Here is a 20,838-nt window from a genome sequence, read left to right as displayed (position 1 = left end):
ATTTAAAATAAGTTCATACTCAATCACGGTGCGTTTGTACTGCTTGACATCCTCATGCTTCTTATTTATTCTGAACTGTGCTGTGGCAAGTTTTTCCTTCTTCACAATCATCAGTCTTTTAAAGGAATTTTCTTCAGTCTTCAATTTCTTCAGTTCTGACTCATCACTCTCAATTTTGTCCTCCAAGTTCAGGCTCTGTATTTTATGAGATGTATTTAAAGTCAATACAACCAATTAGGATTTACAAATAAAATGAAGGACTATTTTCTAGGATGCGCTGTAATAAAATACAATTTTAAAATGTGATAAAACTGTTTAAACACTGAAAGCCCAGCACAAGAATGCAGACTGAACAAAACAGACAACAGGAAGGCACTAGGGATACTGAGAAAGAACCTGACACCAAAAGACGTGTTATTTCTCATGTCAGTTTATCAGCAAGGATTGGAATAGAGGAACACGTTAATAAGATCAGCCAACTAGCTAAGTTGAGGGGGTGAGGGTCTGAACTAAGGTAGTAGGAATAAAGAGGAAAGAGTAGACCCTAGAAACAAAAGCAGTGGCTCTCAATCCTTTTTTGTGCTGACTCTTGATGGGAGATAAGGGAAGTGTGTAGCTGGGAAAGAATATCTCAGGCTACTCACTGTTCAACCCCTTCTTCCCTCAAGAAAGAAATCTTTCATTAAATGCTATGTCAGTGATCCTGGGGGCAGTCTGGATTAGGCCAATGAAGTGAAAAGGATTTTCAAGTTTCTAGCCTAAGAAACTTAAAAACGTTGGCCTTAGCTGTCCATCTTCACTCAGGGCAGGGTCTGTGTCGTAAACTTTAAATCTCTTTATAGATCCTAGCTACAGTGTTAGACAGTAAGTTGGGACTTTATGCTTACTGATTAGAAGATCATTTCCAACTGTCAGAACAAGTTTAAAATTCATTACTTTTTTCCAAAATATACATGGTAATATGCTATGTTAATTAATTTATTATTCATTTCATCTGAAGGTTAAAATGGGTCTACTATTGCTATGTTTAAAAAGAACACTGTTTTATCCTTGAGCACACATTGCCACATCTATTATAATGTAGAATGACCCAGCTTTTCTGTAGGAAAACAGCAACAGAAAGTAAAAGCAAATTCAAGGGACTACAGTAAACTATTACATAATAAAGACATTAAAAACTCCATACAATACAAACCTCCTTTAAGATAGTGGTTAATTTTTCCCTATTATCTGCAAGGTCCTGTATTTTCTTTTGATATAGCTGCACCTCCAGCTGACATGAAGGCAGGCAGTCAACAGAGTCTCGATAGATTTCATACTTTTCCATCACTTCTTGCTTTGAAAGAAAAAAAACACAGAAACCAGGTTGGCACTCTCCTTTAGGAAACTGCAGTAATGTCAATTTGTTTGCTCTTAAATAATTTCTGTGCTTGATACTGAAAGCTAAAGAGCAGAGAACAATTAAGTTTCTAGGTCAGTAGCAAAGCACTATTACTGACATGTGTCTAAGCACCTATAATTATGCTTCCTAATTGCCAAATATCCTTGAACAAAGAAAAACTACCATAATTTTACTAAATCACTCATTGAAGTACCTTCCAAAGGTTATTCATAACAATTTTTAAAGAGTTCATTTCTGCTAATATTCAAACTACTCCTGATTATTCCTGGGCAATTATATTACCAATTATAATCTTCCTATTCATTTGTATAATAACTATTACTACAGCTAATTCTTTCAAAAAGATTAATTCTTCTCCTAAAATTAGGAAATGAGCATAATGTTTACCACAAGCACTGCAACAATACAAAGGCTTCTTTCCTTTCCCCACTAGTCTATCTCTCCTCCCACCTTATTAACCAGTTGGATTTTGTCTTCAGTGAAATGCTTAATCATATTTCAGCTCATTTTTCCATTAAGTTGTCTTTTTCCTACTAATTTGTAAATACTCTTTTGTGTCTTTGCATATCATGGATATAATCCCTTTACCTGTCATATGCACTATATATATGTTCCACACGTCTACTTTTCTCTATAGCTTTGAGTTTCCAATCTTAATTTAAAAACTCTATCCCAGTCCAAGATAATACAAGTGTTCTCCTAAAATTTCTAAACTGGTTAAATTTTCAATCCAATTAAAACTTATTTTTGTAAATGGTGCAAGGTATAGACCCAACTTGCTTTTCGTCTAGATGAACTGCCAATTGAATCAGAATTGCTTATTAAATAAACAGATCTCATAAATACTCAGGTCTATTTCTGAGCTCTCATTTCTGTTCTAGTAATCTTTGTCTATTCCCGTGTGATAATTCTTAATTATCAGGAATGACTTGAATAATAAATTCAGAGATAAACCAGAAATGTTCTTTTTAATTAACAGTTTAAAAACCTTTCCTCATAAAGGATGCTAAATTGTCTACCCACTTCTACCTTTGTCCCACATACCTCAATCCATCTCCCAGAGTAACCCATAATCTTTTTAAACTTAAATCATACCATGTTCCAACACTACCCTTTTAAACTAGCCAGTGGTATGCCCTTGCTTTTAAGGTAAACCAGCACCCTGAATAATCTGCCCGTTGCCCATTCCATCATCATCTCATGCCATTCTCCTTCTTATACATCATGCTTTCTTCCTTGAATATAACTTACTCTCTACTACTACCTCATAGAATTTGCATATGCTGTTCCCTCTGCCTTGAATGCTCTTTCAATATCAATTTATTAATATAACCTCTGTTCATCCTTCAGATGTTAACATAAATTTCCATTCCTTCCCACCTCCACCTCTTGATTTCCACAATACTAAACTAGGCTACTCTCATTATGTTATTTTGAAGCACCCTATCCTATTTGTCTGTTTCTCTCTTTGGTGCTTTTTTAAAAATAGACTTTATTTTTTAGAGCAGTTTTAGGTACATAGCAAAATTAAGCAGAAGGTACAGAGAGTTCCCATATACTTCCTGCCTCTACACATGCACACCCTATACTTTTTCATAATACATATTATAATTTATAATTATAGAACTGATTTTAAAATTGTTTAACACCTTTCTCACTTAAGATAAAGTAACTAAGTCTCATGAGGACAGGTCATTTCTGTTTTGATCACCCAGGGCAAAAGCCTCAAAAATTTGTTGCATAATTAAACAAATGTCTTGAAATTATACTTCTTTTCCTACATCCATTTTAGAGAAGAGCTAAAAATTAAAGACAAGGGCAAAAAACCTAAGAAGAAGAGATGTATAGATAATCTGGAAATCAGAAAATTAACACACAATTAAACAAGAGTTGCTAAAAAGAAAAAGAGAAAAGCATTAAAATAAAAAGGAAACTCACTCTGGAATTCTTAAGCTTCTGGACTGTATCTTTCATTTTTTCTTTATAATTCTTAAGCTTCTCTGGAGAATCCACAATTTTTGTTTTCAAACTCTCTTGTACTTCTTTCAAAGAAACCACTGACAATTTTAGTTCATTCTGTTGAGAAAACATTTTTATATGTTAGATATAATAATAAAACTGGTGATTAGCCACTACGGTAATGGAAAAGAACAAAGAAATGGGTCTGTGTTTGTTGTAGTGGGGGTTAAATTAAATTTTGACCGCATCACTCCCCTGCTTGATTGCTCACTTTTGTCTGCAGGCCAAAGATCAGGCTCCTTAACACACCATTCAAGATCTTTCATTATGTAGCTCTTACTCTCCTTTCCAGTGTCATCTTCCACCAGCTTCCTACTACACTCTACAATCTGGTAATATAGTCAGTCTTATGTCTGGACAATTATAAGTGATCTCTCTCTGATAGTATGGTCCTCCTGAGTACCATCATCCCATTCCTGTACTGCAAGTGAGTTTCTATTAATCCTTGAAAATCCTGTTCCTACTTCCCCTGTATTCCTTCTATAAACAGTTATTGTACATGTGATACTATAACTATGTATTTAATATGTGTTTCTGAATTAACTGAGCAACCTGGGATTGTGAACAGTTATCTTTGCTTTCCCAGAACCCAATGAAAGCAATAGCACTGAGAAGGTACTCAGTACACAGTTACTAAACTAAAACAAATTTCCTTCTCCTGAATTTAAAACCATTGGGGGAATTAAGATGAAGGGTATCTGAGAATTCTCTTATATAACACAAATCCATTCCTATGAAAACAGAACAACAAAACAGCAACAAATGACTATATACACCTATATCTGTGCATGTAACAGCACAGAAAAAGGACTGGAAAAGTGTAACCTCTAGGTACAGTTGGCAGAGAGAAGAGGGCCTTTCATGTCTCTCTCTCTCTCTCCCTCTTTCTCTCTCTTTATATATGCATATGTGTGTTATCGGAGTATTTTACAATAGGAATGTATTACTATACAGCTTGTATAATTTGCCTAAATTATTTCTAACTAAAAAATTTTAAAAAGTTCTTACCTTTTCATCAACTAACTCAGAGGCCAAAACTGAATGTTTGAAACAATATTATTTACTTTTTTCTTAGAATTTAGCACACCACCACATTATCTACTCTTTTAACGCCCCACAGAATTAGAGATCATTTTCCTTACATTAGCATTGACTTTCATCAACTTTCTTCCCTTTACAAAGAGCCTAAATTTGCTATTTTAACTACAAAGTGATTTTGTTTTAATATAGATTTAAATGGGACAGAGAGAAATGAATAATAAAATTGAATCATAGTCACTATTACTCTGATGAAAACATCTGCCAATAAGAAGTGACAGAAAAATAAGGAATATATTATACCAAAGTAAATTTCAGATAGCTATAAAGTATAAACATTAAAATAACAGGGGGACTTCCCTGGTGGCGCAGTGGTTAAGAATCCGCCTACCAACACAGGGGACATGGGTTCGAGCCCTGGTCCAGGAAGATCTCACATGCCACGGAGCAACTGGGCCCGTGCACCACAACTACGGAGCCGGCGCTCTAGAGCCCGCAAGCCACAACTACTGAAGCCTGCACGCCTAGAGCCCGTGCTCCAAAACAAGAGAAGCCACCGCAATGAGAAGCCTGCGCACCACAACGAAGAGTAGCCTACCGCTCACCGCAACTAGAGAAAAGCCCACATGCAGCAACGAAGACCCAACGCAGCCAAAAATAAATAAATAAATAAATTCATTAAAGAAAACAAAAAAAAATAATAGGGAAATAATAAAAGTACAAGAGAAAATATGGGATTAAAAAAATGAGGAATGCGATAGGCCTTTCTATGTATAGAGTTAAACCCAAATGTAGAACACTGTATCTATCAATTTTACTACATAAACACATAAACCTGCCAATAGGAAAAAATGATGAATTTGAAAGACAAATAGAGTTAATTCCTCTAATTTATGGACTTAAAAAAAAATGAAATAAACAAGGAACATATACAGGTAGTTCATGAAGTAAGAAATAACAACAAATCACTGAATAAGGTGGTCTAAGTCACTAAAAAAAAAAAAAAATCAAAATTAAAATGAGGTGTTTTTTTTCCCCTATAAGAATGGCAAAGATAAAAAGAAAAATAAAAACATCCACTTCTGGCTACAATGTAGGGAAAAGAATACTCTCATATTCTACTGGTAGAAGTGCAAATTGATATCTTTTTAGAAGACAGTTTGGCAATGTGGGCCAAATTTAAGTGTGATTTCCTTTAACCCAGAAATCCTACATTTAGGAATCTACTGTATGATAAAAAGCAGCCTGGTGCACAAATATACAGGTACATGTGTAGGTGTGTAACACACATGTGCTATATTGTTCAATAGCAAAAAAATTAGAAGCAATGTGAATGTCTATCAATAGGACACTAAAACAATCTACATTTGAGGTATATACATAGAATGCACAACTATGTGCAGTTATTAAAATAATGAGGCTATATACTGACGTGATAACTATTTACACTATATTGTAAAATGAAAAAAAAGCAGGTTTGAGACATGTAGAGAGTAATATCATTTATGTAGAATTACACATATATGTGTATATTTGCACAGAGAAATGTAATCTATGACATGTATCTGATTGCGTGGTGAGCTTTCAGGTGATTTTCACTTCTGTCACACATTTTTGTGTTTCCACATTTTTTAAAACAATAGTCATCTATTATATTTAAATTGTAAAAAGTTAAATTAGTTTCACTTTAAGGGAAAAAGAGAGAAACACTTAACAATAATAACACACAGTTAAAATACTCCTCCAAACAAAAGATTCAAACCTTAAATGCTAGTTAAATGAAAAGATGCTTACCAAACGCTTGGTTTTTTCTGAAATATCTGACTTCTTTTGTGAATTTCCCTCTTGCAGCACTATCTAGGGAAAGAAGCAAACAACTGCTTTATAATGATTCAAAACAGATTTAAATTTAGTCAATGCTTTTTAATAAAATAAAAGTAAGAAAGGACAGGAATTAAATGGATTAGACCAGATAATCTCAAACTTTCTGTTCATTATGACCCTAAGGCCAAAAGAAACACCTATCAGTTCCTTTATTAAGTAGTTAAATCCAAATAACTGAATAAGTATTTATGTCCTAATAACTTAGTAGCCCTTTGAAAAAGTAATACATACAAATTGAAAGAAAAATACTATTTTTATTTTATTCTTAAACAGCCACAACTACTTCCAAATTGGATGTGTGTACTGCAAAAATTGGGCACTACACAAATTCACACATCTTATAATCACTGGACACAGACAATTCTTATTTCTTGTTGCACGATGATTTTCGCATAGCACTTGCTTTTTATCATGGCAAAAGCCAAAAACCCATGTTCACAAAGATACGAAAGGAAGGTAACGTGAGTTCATGTTGCAACTGTGAACTACCTTGAGCTAGAAAAGTTCAAGCAGTGTATGACAGATGCTGAATGTTGTTTCCCTTTAAAATTGAAAATAACCTGAAGCACCCTTGAGGGTTTGCTGCAGTATCCAGGGCGCCTCAGCACACAGTTTGGAAACATCAGGTTTAGACACAGAAAAATCTTAAAAAATTCTAGTCAACAAGATAGCATATACCTTTGACAACATCAATAAATAATCATGGTTTGACCTGGTCAACAGAAGTATATATCTGTTATAAGGTGCACAAATGGACACAGCGATATACCCCATTTCTTTAGTAATTGAAAGCCATGTGATCTTAGCTCCTCCATATCTACAAAAAAACTTTAAAAAAGTTTAAGGTGTCCAACAACAGATACCGTTTTTTGACGAAACTCTTGATTCAGCGACTGCTGCAGCTCCTGAATATCATCTGAAAGCTGCTTGAACTCTGCTTGCTCTTCAACTGGAACAGAACTGAACACAGCAAAATAAATTAAAATAACATATATCAAGTTCTTAACCTTGAAAGGCCAAAAACAGTCTCTTCCCTCCAATAACCTAAATGAAGAAAACTATCTGCTTTCATGTTTATGAGTTCTCATTCTTCCAAATGACAGTAATTTAAAATCCATGACCTGGCTGGCCTCTACTACAAACAGAAAATAAAAATCAGATGAGCTCCTTCAACTTCCTGCCACCAAATCTCTGTGTGGACTCATCTGCATACATACCTACCCTTTCTAACTCCACTCCTAATTTTAGTGCTGATTCCTCCGCCTCTGCTCTGGCTCTCATTTTCTCACATCTCTCTCCTGTATCACCCATTTCTTCTGCTCTACTAATCCTTCCTAACAGCACTTCCACATGTTTCAGTCTCTTCCCTATGAATGCTCTCAACTTTAGTTTTTAAAACATGGTATAGAATTGTTACTCTAATTTTCATTTCCTCGACTGCTATTGAGTTTAACGATCTTTACATTATTTTTAATTAGCTATTTGTACTTAATCCTCTGTAAATTCCCTGTTTATAGCCTTTGCCCATTTTTCCATTATCTTTTTTCCTATCAGTTTGTAGGAGTTCTTGGTATATTAAGAATATTACATGGCCTTTGTTATTAAGATAGTAAGGCTTTGCTGCATATGTTGCAAATATTCTCTTCCAGTTTGTCATTTCTCTTTTGACTTGGTTTATGGTGAATTTACCATGTTAAATTTTAATATCTGCCTCCTACTCCCAGTCTTTTCAGCTTGCTGCTGTCTCTAAAGGCAATTTATGCCAGGACAGGCTAAAAAAGAGCTCTCACCTGAAACAGAAAAATCCAAAGACATCAACATATTAGAAGGGATAAAAATAAAAAAATCCTTTTGTTCAAAATCAATACATATAAAGCCAAGAAATCATAACCCTTGAATGATTCCTTCTCCTATTTGACCTTTGAGCCAAAAAACAAAACAAAACGAAACAGAAAACCTCTGTGGAAGGAATAAAAATTTTAACAGAATTAACTGATCTGAAGGAAAAAAGAGAATCCTGTCAGTTACTGCTCACCTACTAAGATAAATACCACTAGATATAATTTAGGAGAGTAACTAAGTTAATGGCTTTAAACATGTCTGGCTGATGCATTAACAACAAAAAAAAGTAGAAGAGTAAATTATGCACTAAAAGTTAGAAGAAAAGCTAGTTTTTCTTTTTCAAAAAAGGTAAACTTAAACACTCTGCTATTTAATAAGGAAGATAAAAGAGATGAAGTAGACTGTAGACTGTAAAATACTACTTACATTCATTTTGCATTTTGAAATTGCATTTATTTTATTTGTAAATCTCCTACTTACTCAAGTCTCTCCAATTTCATTATTGCCTCCTGGTGGGCAGTATTTAACTGCTGCATTTTGTCCACAGAAGATTTCTATTAAAGCAATTTTAACAATTTCATATTAGTGTTTTTCAACATAATCAGAGACATGTTTAAAAAAATATCTACCGGTACTGGCTACAAAATGCTTCCTCACTCTACAAATTTCACCATGAGAAATAAGAAATTTAAGAAAGAATTAGGCATTTACAACAAGTGACTTAGGAATTCCTTTACTTATCCAACACACAAATGTTGAGTTCTTACTACAGTTAGGCCCTGTGCTAGGTACCAGGAATAATTCCCAAGAAGACTAACTTGTAGTTCCTCGACTTAAGTAGTTCAGTCTCCTTGATGAGTCAGAAAAATGAATATAAAACTACAAAACAACTTGTCATAGAACTGATTATAATGACATCCTATCCAACCTGGGCAATGTCTGGGAAGGTGTATCACAGAGGGTTCATAGAAATGATAGATGTCTGAGCCATGTCTTAAAAAAATGAAGTGAAATCAGCCAAACAAAATTGTGTGTTTGTTTGTGTTGGCACATACATCTGTACACTTTGGAGAGTATGTGATGTTTAGGTGGTATAAGCTGAACATGATTTGTACAAGGAAATATTTATCAATGAAGCTCAGTCACTAAAGGCCTAATTCTCTGGTGTCACTCCGGTGCTTTTCTAAAAGTATGGTACCCTCAAACTGTGGACAGATGGGAACAAATCACACAGATGACCCATAATCTTTCCAAATTCCCTAAATTGTTGATGAAATGAGTTTCTATCTGTTAAAGTGATTTACTTGAACTGAATCTTATAATGCAATGTCAAGCAAGCATGATAAACAGAACAAAACACCTAATTAGGCTATTATTTAGAAAGCAAATATAAACGTCAAATATCTCAATTATTTAAAGAACACTACATTATCTATTAAACTTCAAAGAAAAGGAATGTGTTATCACTATTCTCTTCCCTTACATTTCCTAATAAAGGAAAAGGAGTCTCAGCTACAAAATTAAAACAAAAACCCCAGCTTCTCCCTAATGATACCAAATATAGAAGAAAATCTCATTCTGAGATCAGCTTACTAAAATCTGCAATTTCATATGAATATAATATTGATATGTAAATTTAATTCTAATGGCCATAAAACAATTAGGTATCTGTGACAACCATTTCAAAATAGATTAGTGGTGCACAAATGATGTTATTGATCTGGTATGTGACCCAAAAAATACACTTAAATCTTACATATTGCCAAAGAAACTCCATGTATGTCTCACGGCATGCTTCTCTGAAGTGAATAAAGTTGATAATGCCACTTAAAAACCGACTTGTCCGTTTTGCCTCTAAAATACAAAGAAAGACTCCTTAAATAAATCTTTGAAACAATATAATATAAAAGTGAAAATTTATCCTTTTTCCACCATATATTCCGCTCATAGTTACAGAACAAAAATATGTGTTTGCTAATTAACCAAAGTGAAGAACTGCTCTAACTTGATGATCAGAATTATCTTAACCAAAAAAAAAAGCACTTTGACCATGAAAGAACAACAGAGACCAACCAGATTTACTATCCCATCTTAAACAACCAGAAAACCGGAAAAAATATATAAAACAACAAATTTTAGACACTGAACAACAAGCAATATAGGACAGCAATCCACAAGAGAAGTAAATGAGGTGAACCCTATTAATGAATGCACTAGTCCACCACTTAAGGGAATTTTCAGGCTGTAAACCAGGGAGGTAGAATATAAACAGAACTCATGGGTTTTGCTGAGTCATGAAGATAGAGTTCAGAGTTTGGAGAGACCAAAGCAACTATAATTTTTAGAGTCTGAAGAGGCCAAGGCAACTAGAATTTATAAAAACTCTATCTTCTTGATTCAGCCTTTGAATTCATTCAGCCTATGAATATATTCTATAAATATATTCCATTTGTTCAGGAAGGTAGAGAAAAGCATTAGCATTATAAGGAGAGAAAGGGAAAACCTGAATCAAATTTTACAATTGAAAAATAAAATACCTGAAATGAAAAATGCACTAGATAGGATTAAGAGCAGATTAGGCATACAGATGAAAGGATTAGTGAAACCGAAGACATAGCAATAAAAGCTACCTAAAATGAAGGCCAGAGAGAAAAAAAAGAATATAGAACTTATGAACTGAGGGACAATATCAAGCAGCATAACAAATGTGTAATTGGAGTCCTACAAAGACGAATGGCAGAAAAAACTTTTATAAAATAGCTAAATATCTTCCAAATTTGATAGAAACTATAAACATATCCAAGGAAGTGAGCAAATCTAAGTGGGGGTAAAAAAATAAAATAAAATAAAATCTCCAAAGGCACATTATAATCAAATTGCTGAAAACGGGTGATAAAGAGAAAGTCTTATTAAAAACAGCCAGACGGGGACTTCCCTGGTGGCGCAGTGGTTAAGAATCCGCCTGCCAATGCCGGGGACGTGGGTTCGAGGCCTAGTTTGGGAAGATCCCACATGCCACGGAGCAACTAAGCCAGTGTACCACAACTACTGAGCCTGCGCTCTAGAGCCTGCGAGCCACAACTACTGAGCCTGCGTGCTGCAACTACTGAAGCCCGCGCACCTAGAGCCTGTGCTCCACAACAAGAGAAGCCACCACAATGAGAATCCCACGCACCACAACGAAGAGTAGCCCCTGCTCGCTGCAACTTGAGAAAGCCCACGCACAGCAACGAAGACCCAACGCAGCCAAAAATTAAATAAATAAATTTATTTAAAAAAAAAAAACAGCCAGAAAGGAGGAGAACCAAGAGAGAATAACTCCAGGTTGAGTAAGCAAGTGGTTTAGATTATTAACTTTCATATAGAAACAGCTGATGATGCCTTGGACTCACATGACACAGGGAAATGGAACTGAGATCCCTACTAGACGTGGGACTCTAGAAAGGCTACATCCTTAGAGAAAAGGTAGATTAAGGAAAGTAAAATTTCTCATAACAGTGCAGGGAAATGACAAAGTTACTAGTGGCTCAGCCTTGTCTCTAGTAAGGAAATAGTCTCCTCTGAGAATTCTAAACCTTGGGCCCATTGCCATATGGGTTTTTGGTTTAAACTAAACTATATATTTGACCCAAGAACTATCGAAATTAGGAATTAAGATAAAAAGTGGTCTTTAGCCAATGATAATCCTGGAATAACTTCCAAAAGCAAAAGATATCTCAGGAGGGATATGGCCTCAACCCCAGAAGTCAAAGGAGCACAGGACTATCCTGCTGAAGATGAGCTTAAATTTATAATCCAAAATGCACGTGTGTGTGTACACATGCGCGTTCGCACACACACACGAAACCGTCTATAATCAGTCTGTGGGGCACAGCTAAAGCAGGGCTAAAGGGAAATTTATTAGCACTAAACACCTATTTAGGAAAGAAGAAATATCTCAAACTGATGGTCTCAGCTTCTAACCTTTAAAAAACTAGGAGGAAAAAAAAAAAGAAGAGCAAACCCAAAGTAAGCATGAAAAAAGAAGGAATAACAATAGCACAAAAACCAATAAAACAGAAAACAGAAATAAAATACATAAAAATCAGTGAGACAAAAATCTAGTTCTTTTAAAAGCTCAACAAAATTGATAAACCTCTAGCCAGACTGATCAGGGAAAAACAAAAGAGTGAAAAAACAGATTACTAATGTCAGAATGAGAGATGGGACATCACTACTAACCCCAAAGACTATTAAAATGATACGGGAAAATTAGGAGCAACTTTATGTTAATAAATTTGCCCATTTAAATGAAATGGATAAACTTGCTGAAAAAGGTAGCCTACAAAAGCTCATTCAGTAGCTTTGGGAATAAACAAACAGCGTAGCCCTTTATTTATTAAAAAAAAATTGAATTATTAATTAATTTAAAACCTTCTCACAGAGAAAACTTCAGTCCCAGATGGATTTACTGGTGAATTCTACCAAACATTTAAGGAAGAAATAACACAAATTTTACAAAATTATTCCTGGAAATGAAAGGGAATCTTTCTAAACTCATCCTAAGAGGCCAGCGATACCCTGATATCCAAAGTCTGTCAGTGCAGTAAAATTACAAAAAAATTACAGACCAGTAGCCTTATGAACATCATCATAAAAACACAACAAAATATTAGCAAATCAAATCCAGCAATATATTAAAACACATAATGTATCATAATCAAATGGGGTTCATCCTGAATACAAAGTTGGTTTAACATTCAAAAATCAAACAATGTAATCCACTAGACTGAAAAAGAGAAACCACTTGATTTTCTCACTAGATGCAGAAAAGCAATTTAAAACAAGTCAACACCCATTCACGAAACAAACTAGGAATAGAAGTTGCTTACCCTGATAAAGGCAATCTAAGAAAATCCTAAAACTAACATTATACTTACTGGTGAAAGCCTAAATGCTTTCCCCTTAAGATCAGGAACAAGACAATGATGCCTGCTCTCACCATTTTAATTCAACATTATGCTAGAAGTCCTAGCCACTGCAGAAGGAAAGAAAAATAAGTAAAATACATCTAGACTGGAAAAGAAGTAAAACTGTCTTTGTTCTCAAACAATATGATTGCCCATGTAGAAAACCCTAAGGAATCTATTTTAAAGAATCTACTAGAAATAAGGTCAATATATAAAAATCAATTGTTTCTCTACACTAGCAACGACCAATCAATCAGAAATTTAAACTAAAAGAAGTTTACAATATCCCTTAAAATTGAAGTACTTAGGGATAAATTTATCAAAATGTACATGACCTGTACTCTGAAAATTATAAAACACTGTTGTGAAAAATTAAAGACAACCTAAATAAATGGAGGGATATACACATGGATTAGAAGACCCAATATTATCAAGTTGTCAATTATCCCCCAAATGAACTATACATTCAAAGTAACCTCAGTCAAAATTCCACTAGGCTATGGGGAGTGGAGGGGGGTTGAAAGTGACAGGCTGATTCTAAAATTTATATGGAAATACAAAAGACCAGAATAACTAAAACAATTTTGAAAAAGTGAACAAAGTTGCAGGACTTCCACCGTCTGATTTCAAGACTTACTATAGAGCTAAAGTAATCAAGGTAGTATGCTTGGTGTAAAGACAGACATATAGATCAATGGAGCAAAGAGTGAAGCCAGAAATATACTCATATATATATATATATATATATATATGATCATTGACCTTTTAAAACAGAATTCTTAGAGCACTTTAGTTCACAGAAAAATTGAGCAGAAAGTAGTTTCCATATACGCTATGTCCCTGTACACGCACAGCTTACTCCACTATAAACATCCCCCACCTGAGTGGTATATCTGTTACAAAAGATGATCCTACACTGACACATCATTGTCAGCCAAAGACCATAGTTCACATTAGGGTTCACTCTTGGAGTTGCACATTCTATGGGTTTTGACAAATGTATAATGACACAATAGTATCATACACAATAGTTTCACTGCCCTAAAACTCCTCTGTGCCCTGGCTATCCATTCTTCCCTCCCCCAGTCCCTGGCAAACAATGATCTTTTTACTATCTTCATAAGTTTTGCCTTTTCCAGATTGTCATAATTGGAATGGTACTGTAAATAGCCTTTGCAGATTGATCTCTTACACTTAGTAATATGCATTTAAGATTCCTGCATGTCTTTTCATTGCCTGATAGCTCATTTATTTATAGCACTGAATATATTCCCCTGTCTTGATGTACTAGTTCATCCATTCACCTACTGAAGGACATCTTGGATGCTTCTAAATTTTGGCAATTATGAATAAAGCTGCAACAAATATCTGTTTGCAGGTTTTTGTGTGGACGTGAGCTTTCAACACTTGGTATTTGGGTAAATACCAAGGAGCATGACTACTGGATCATACAGTAAGAATACATTTAGTCTTGTAAGAAACTGAGAAGTGTCTTCCAAGGTCACTATACCACTTTGCACTCCCACAAGCAGTGAATGAGAGTTCCTGTTGCTCCATATCCTCATGAGCATTTGGTATTGTCAGTGTTTTCGATTTTTGCCATTCTAATAGATGTACGGTGGTTAATCAATTACTTTTGACCAAAGTGCCAGGGTAATTCAATGGGGAATGGATAATCTTTTCAATGAGTGGTGCTAGAATAATTTTATAACCATATGCATAAAGGAAAAAAAATGAACCTTGACCTTTGCCTCAGATGATATACAAAAATTCAGGCATTAAACAATAATAGCTGAAACTACAATACACTTACAGCAAAATATAGGATAAAATTTAGCCAAATAAATCCTTGAGGCCAAGATTTCTTGCTAGAAACCAAAAAATAGTTTTATGAATGACAAAAGAAAAACAATGATCAATTAGAATATTCAAAATTGAAATATATTTTGCTTTGAAAAGACATCTTTTCAAAGATGTCAGGGAACTTCGGGGGGTCATGATTGTGGCACTGGTTATATAACAGTATATATTTGTTAAGATTTATTCAATTATGCATTAAAATTGGTGAACTTTTGTGTAAATTATATGTCAATAAACAACAACAAAAAAAGGAGGAGATCCAAGAGAGGATAAAAAACAAATTTTTAAATAGCACACCAAATATCTTCCAACATAAGATAACCTGATATATATACAAAAGGGTCAAATGAATAAACGGACACAAAGTTAGGAGAATTTTACATTTTAATATAATATCACGGCTATTATCAGTGTTAAAAGGTACTTTCTTCATGGTAAAAAGTAATTACTATATTTGATAAAACTGGTATAATTAACCCACTATGCAACATCATAGCTTGCATATTATTTGTATTCATATTCTCAAATTTACAGGACATTTTTCAAATGTAAGGAGTTAAGAAAAACTAATCAGAAAAACAGCTTCTCTGTGGCTTTACAAAGGAAAAATTTCCAATAATAGGATATGAAAAAATTCATCCTTGAGAATCAGATACACTTTCTAAATCCAAGTTCCTTGAAGTCTTTTCTCTTTTTTTTTTTTCACATTTATTGATGGAAAGGTAAAATGTTAGATTGAAGCCAAACGTTAAAAATTGTTTTAAATTCTCACTTACTTGGATATAGAATATCAGCAATCTCGAAGTCATTCACCCGACAGATGGGCAGAAATGAGTCCCTTGAAGATAAAGTGGAGCAAGCATATTGAAAAGTGTACTGTGAATTACATACTAAGCCAAAGGGCATAAACATCTTATTTTCAAAAAGATTTCTGGATATATTTCTCAGTGTCAAAGGACCAAGTCAGAAGTCTACTACAATATATAATCCTACAGCACTGAAATCTACTTTTTCTGTATATTACACAAATATTCATGTAATACCAAGGTATCGTTATAGATTCTAATAAACAACCCACACTCTTTGAGGTACTAGGACTCTCTAAGAATGCAAAACCCTCCAACGATTTTAGACTCACAATATCTTAATACATCAGTTGAAAGAACTGAAGGTGCCACAGGTGGAGGCAGTTAGATGTGTTTGCTGAAAGTGTACAATCTTGGATATTTATGGGATGGAGTGGAAAGAAAAATAGTAGAAATTCCCTCCCAAAGAAAATCATGTCTTTAAGAAAGCTGAATGTAATGTAAATACGAATGTGGACTAAGAAAATAATGACTCTTTACTCACAAATTAATAAACAGATTGCTGACTGGTAAGAAGCCTTCCATTATATGTGGATACATGACTTCAGAGTTCACTGGCATCTAAATGTAATAAACAGAAAATCTAAGTTACACATTGGTTAGACAAAATGAGAAAAATCTTCAACCTCAAGAAATCTTAATCATAGATTACAATCAAAATATATTAACTTATTATCATTAATTTAAAACAAACAAGCAAACAATACAGATCCTGGCACAAAACTAGAGTTGTCATTAATATTAATAATGCTAGGTTCACAGTCAGTGCTCAATAAAGACTTTTTAAATGAATTAAAAAATAAAGGGGTTATACTCCAATAAAGATGTTAAAAATAAATAAATAAAGGGGTAATGGTTAGCATTTACTAAATATCAGGTACTATGCTAAGCATTTTCAATATATTCTTTCTTAATTTTTATAACCACAGTAGGACAGAGTACTATCCCTATTTTATAGACAAAGAAACTAAGCTTTAGCAAGGTTTCATAGCAAATAAGTGACAAACCCTCTGATTTTTAAATAATATATAATATTGGTGAGACTCTACAGATATTACATTTTTGTACATCTTCAGATGATGCCCTGATGATTTAACAACAACAGCAAAAAAAGATTAAGAAAAATAATCTTCCTACTAGAAATACCTAATTTGCTAAAAGCTCAATTGCCTTATTTCAATTGTTTTCAATCTTAGTGTGTATCTCCTACTCTAATTTGGGAGTCCTTACTGAGAAGAGAACAGTATCTGTAAAGACTTCATTGTTGCTTACTATAGTCTCTGAAGACAAACTGTAAATCTGTCAATAACTGCATAGCATCAATAACTTGTGTCATTTAGGTCTTTAGTAATGTTTTCATCTTACTAAAGCTATCAGTATAGGCCATTATTATGCCTAAGATTCCCGTGTAAGTGACATTAATTTTAAATAAGCCTTGATTTTGGTAAAAATAAAGTCAATAACTTCCCGTCCTGAAAACCAGTACTCGATGTGAGCACGAGAAATGCAGCAAAAAACATAATTTTGCCTCATCTTAAACCCACCATGTAAAAATGCTCCAGTCGAATTCCATATACTATCTGTAAAGCTCTCATGTAGATCATATGCAAGACTTCAGGCTACAAGAGAAAAATAACTTTTAATACTCTGTTGCACCACTATCACCATTACTGTCCAATATTATAGTAAATGGATACAAAGAAGAAAAGAGTGATAACATTACTCCATTCCCCTTGAAATATTTCTTAATTTTTCCAAATTTTAAAACACCTTATATACTTATCAGTTTGCTCACATGTGATAAGTGTCAATAAGATCAGTTGTTTAAGCTTATATACAGAATGTTAGCAAGTATATTCAAATCCACTCCAGGCAATCTATCCACATTAGGGAATGGAAGATGGGTTAGTCTTTCAGAACAGGTTGTCAGACATATGACAAAAATAATGAGGGTGTATTTTTTTAAAAAGAACATGGGAAACCTTGTTTGATGCCTCAGATGTTAAGGCTAAGATGCCTTAGCTGTTACAGTGACTACTATGATCCAGGAGGTATAAATTTAATAGGATAGTATGGGATTTTTAACTTTTATCTTCTAAATCAGTGGTTCCCAAATGCTGGCCTATACAACCTGTTCTCATCCATTTACAAGTTCATTTATTCTGAGATTATTTGTTCTATTTTAAAGAATTAAAGAGGCATCAATATCAAAAGTTTAAGTTCTACATCATTAAACCAGGTTTTATTATGTTATCACTTCAAGATGAACACAGGAAACTGGAAGGAGACTTTGGGATTTTCTGTGACACACGAATAGTTCTTTTTTGCATTTAATAACTAAAGATATAAAGAACAGTATCTGTCAAAACAAGTCAATTCCCCCTTGGGGCATAATGCAAGAAAATTAATCTGTAAGCTTCCAAAGAAGACTGTTTCTAAGCACTTTTTCTGATTGGAAACCACTTGTGGAGTTAAGTTCCTTCAAGCTTTACCAATAAATGATACCCTCAGACCACTACCCCAATAATGAAAAGTTTAATATACTTTAATATGCCTATGGTTTAGAAGCTTTTTTTTCAGGGCGGGGGGGAGAAAACAACCATATTAAATTTTTGAATTCCTAATGGGAATGTAGAAGTTGCCTCACATATAAACTTAATGTTATTTTAAAATTACACTAGATGAGAGAGTTTCTCTGGATTAAGATGACTAGCCTATATCAAATAGTAATATACATGTCTTTCTCCACATTCTATAGACCTAGTAGTTTAATTTCTTTTCAAATAACATTAACCACATGCAAACACAACCACATTTTACCTTGGGATTTGGAGAAAGATCATTCTTGGAGAGGTTTTTACCATCAGCTCCTGTTAAGATTTTGTTTCGAATATGAACCACAATTTCAGCTACATTGTATCTGGGGAAAGACAAAGTTTCCATCTTGGGAGTCTCCTGTTAGTCTGAAGGAATTGAAAACAAAGATCAGAAACATGGCACAACTAGCAGTTTTCATTATCTAGAAGATGATAAATATAAGGACAAAATTAACAACCCAAGGTTGAACTATATTCATAGTAGTGTTAACTACCACCAAATCATCAAACATCCTAGTAAGATAACATTAAAGACATATATATATATATATATACATATATATATATCCTAAAATAACTTTTATTCTAAAGCAACACAGTCATTTTCTAGTTTTCCTAATGCTGTTTTCTTTCTTATGGGAAAGAAGACAGGTGGAACAGACAGATGAGAAACTTCTTTAAATCTGGGGGGCACAGAATTTAATAAGATCTATCCTGAGAATTAATCCTCAAAGCAAGATATATAGGCAACACTATCAGCAGAATCTAGACACAAACAACAGCAAAACAGCATAAATAATAAAACTGTACTATGATTTAACATTCTATTCAATGTACACACAGTGAGATGATTAATAAGGTTTGAGATGTAAGTAGGAAGAGAGAGAAAAAAACAACAACTGTAATTGGCAGGAATTCCAATCACTAGAGTGAGAACTTGAAAAATAAAATAAAACAAAAAACCATTTCCCCTAATGTCCTTAGATAGTAAAATATTCCCACCTGTGTTCTCCTAGAGCAGTAGTTCTCACAACTTTGGAGACACTTTTGGTTGTCAGGACTAGAGTGAGGATGCTACTGGAATCTGGTGGGTAGCAGGCCCAGAATGTTGCTAAACATCCTGCAATGCATAAGGGGGCCAATCAACAGCGAAGAATTACTCAGTTCAAAATGTCAATAATGCTGAGGTTAAGAAATCCTACCCTACAGCTAGCACTGAACTCTGTTATACTACTTGCCACAGTGTATTGTGATAATGTTTATAGAACTCTGGCACTGCACTGTGAGCCAACAGTAAGCTAAGACACTTTCATTTTCTCCATATCTCTAGCTATGCCTAACAGAATAGCAATAGTAACAGTAGTAGTAGAAGCAGCAGCAACAGAAGCCACTTTCTCCGCCACTCAGTTAACAATACTTCGTTCATTACTTATGGATCTCCTACTCTCTAGGGAAGTAGTGTGATCCCAGAGATACAAAGTGAATACACTCACTTTTGCAAACAAACTGAAATGACCCACAATTCTGGAAATCTATTTCTTTAGGCTCCTAATGTTTCTCCGAATGTCAGGGTTAAAAGGCAGCCTTGTCAACTTTAACCACTGACAAATGCAGGAAGCCATTCTAAAAGATGATTAACAAATAACTTCTCAGTTCTGCTTAAACACTTGCAAACATCACAGAATTCACTGTCTCAAGGAAACTTTCTGTCTACCTTAGTATGTCTCTAATAATCAGATAACTCTCTCTCATACTGTGTAGAAATATGTTTGTTGTAACTCTTACCTTCTGGTCCTACTTCTAGTCATTGCAACTACATAGAATATAATAATCCTTGTTTTTATGACTCCACTTTCAAAAACATGAAGAAAGCTATCATATCTCTGCTTAGCCCTGTCTTGTCTAAGGTAAGTATAATTTAAGAATAGCCACTCCTTTTACGACTTTGTTTTAGAAAGTTTACCATTCTACTCACTTTCCTCTATAACTGTTTTGTCAATGTCTTCTTAAAGTGTAATGCTCAAATTGAACACAATACTCCAGATATGGTCTGCTTAGGGCAGAATATCAACACAGTTGATGATGGTCACTGCTGATCTTGTGCTACTATAACACTTACTGACAAATATATATATGTGTGTGTGATTGACTGAAACTCCCAGAACTTCTTCAACATAGCCCGCTTCTCCATGAATTCTTACATCACTTTGTAGCCAACAAGCCAGGACTTCTCCATGTTCTTTTTACATAATTGATTATTTGAACCTTAAGCAAGGATTTGCATTTCCTATTATTGAATTTCCCATTATTCCTATTTCCTATTATTGAATTTTGTAATTTGCATTTCCTATCATTGAATTTCCTATTATTCCTATTTCCTA

The 20,838-nt window shown here is 34.1% G+C and overlaps 1 protein-coding gene across 4 annotated transcripts in view; it reads right to left on the bottom strand.

Moving 5' to 3' along the window:
• NUF2 (NUF2 component of NDC80 kinetochore complex) overlaps positions 1-20,838 on the bottom strand; it is a 29,788-nt gene that overhangs the window by 7,454 nt on the left and 1,496 nt on the right. For 2 of the 4 annotated variants that reach the window (XM_060009044.1, XM_060009054.1), the window contains exons 2-13: positions 19,460-19,577; positions 18,681-18,823; positions 17,405-17,479; positions 16,345-16,421; positions 15,771-15,832; positions 9,942-10,039; positions 8,666-8,739; positions 7,207-7,303; positions 6,254-6,316; positions 3,341-3,478; positions 1,196-1,336; positions 20-195 (exon numbers count right to left, since the gene is read on the bottom strand). In XM_060009044.1, coding sequence (XP_059865027.1) covers positions 20-195; positions 1,196-1,336; positions 3,341-3,478; positions 6,254-6,316; positions 7,207-7,303; positions 8,666-8,739; positions 9,942-10,039; positions 15,771-15,832; positions 16,345-16,421; positions 17,405-17,479; positions 18,681-18,803 — 1,124 coding nt within the window. In that variant the 5' untranslated portion in view covers positions 18,804-18,823; positions 19,460-19,577. The remainder of the gene's footprint in view (positions 1-19; positions 196-1,195; positions 1,337-3,340; positions 3,479-6,253; positions 6,317-7,206; positions 7,304-8,665; positions 8,740-9,941; positions 10,040-15,770; positions 15,833-16,344; positions 16,422-17,404; positions 17,480-18,680; positions 18,824-19,459; positions 19,578-20,838) is intronic. The other 2 variants (XM_060009061.1, XM_060009071.1) reach the window with 1 other exon arrangement.

This window comes from Delphinus delphis, chromosome 1 (genome assembly GCF_949987515.2).
Source record: "Delphinus delphis chromosome 1, mDelDel1.2, whole genome shotgun sequence".
In the NCBI taxonomy this organism is placed as follows: Eukaryota; Metazoa; Chordata; class Mammalia; order Artiodactyla; family Delphinidae; genus Delphinus; species Delphinus delphis.
This window is presented reverse-complemented; position numbering and strand designations above follow the sequence as displayed.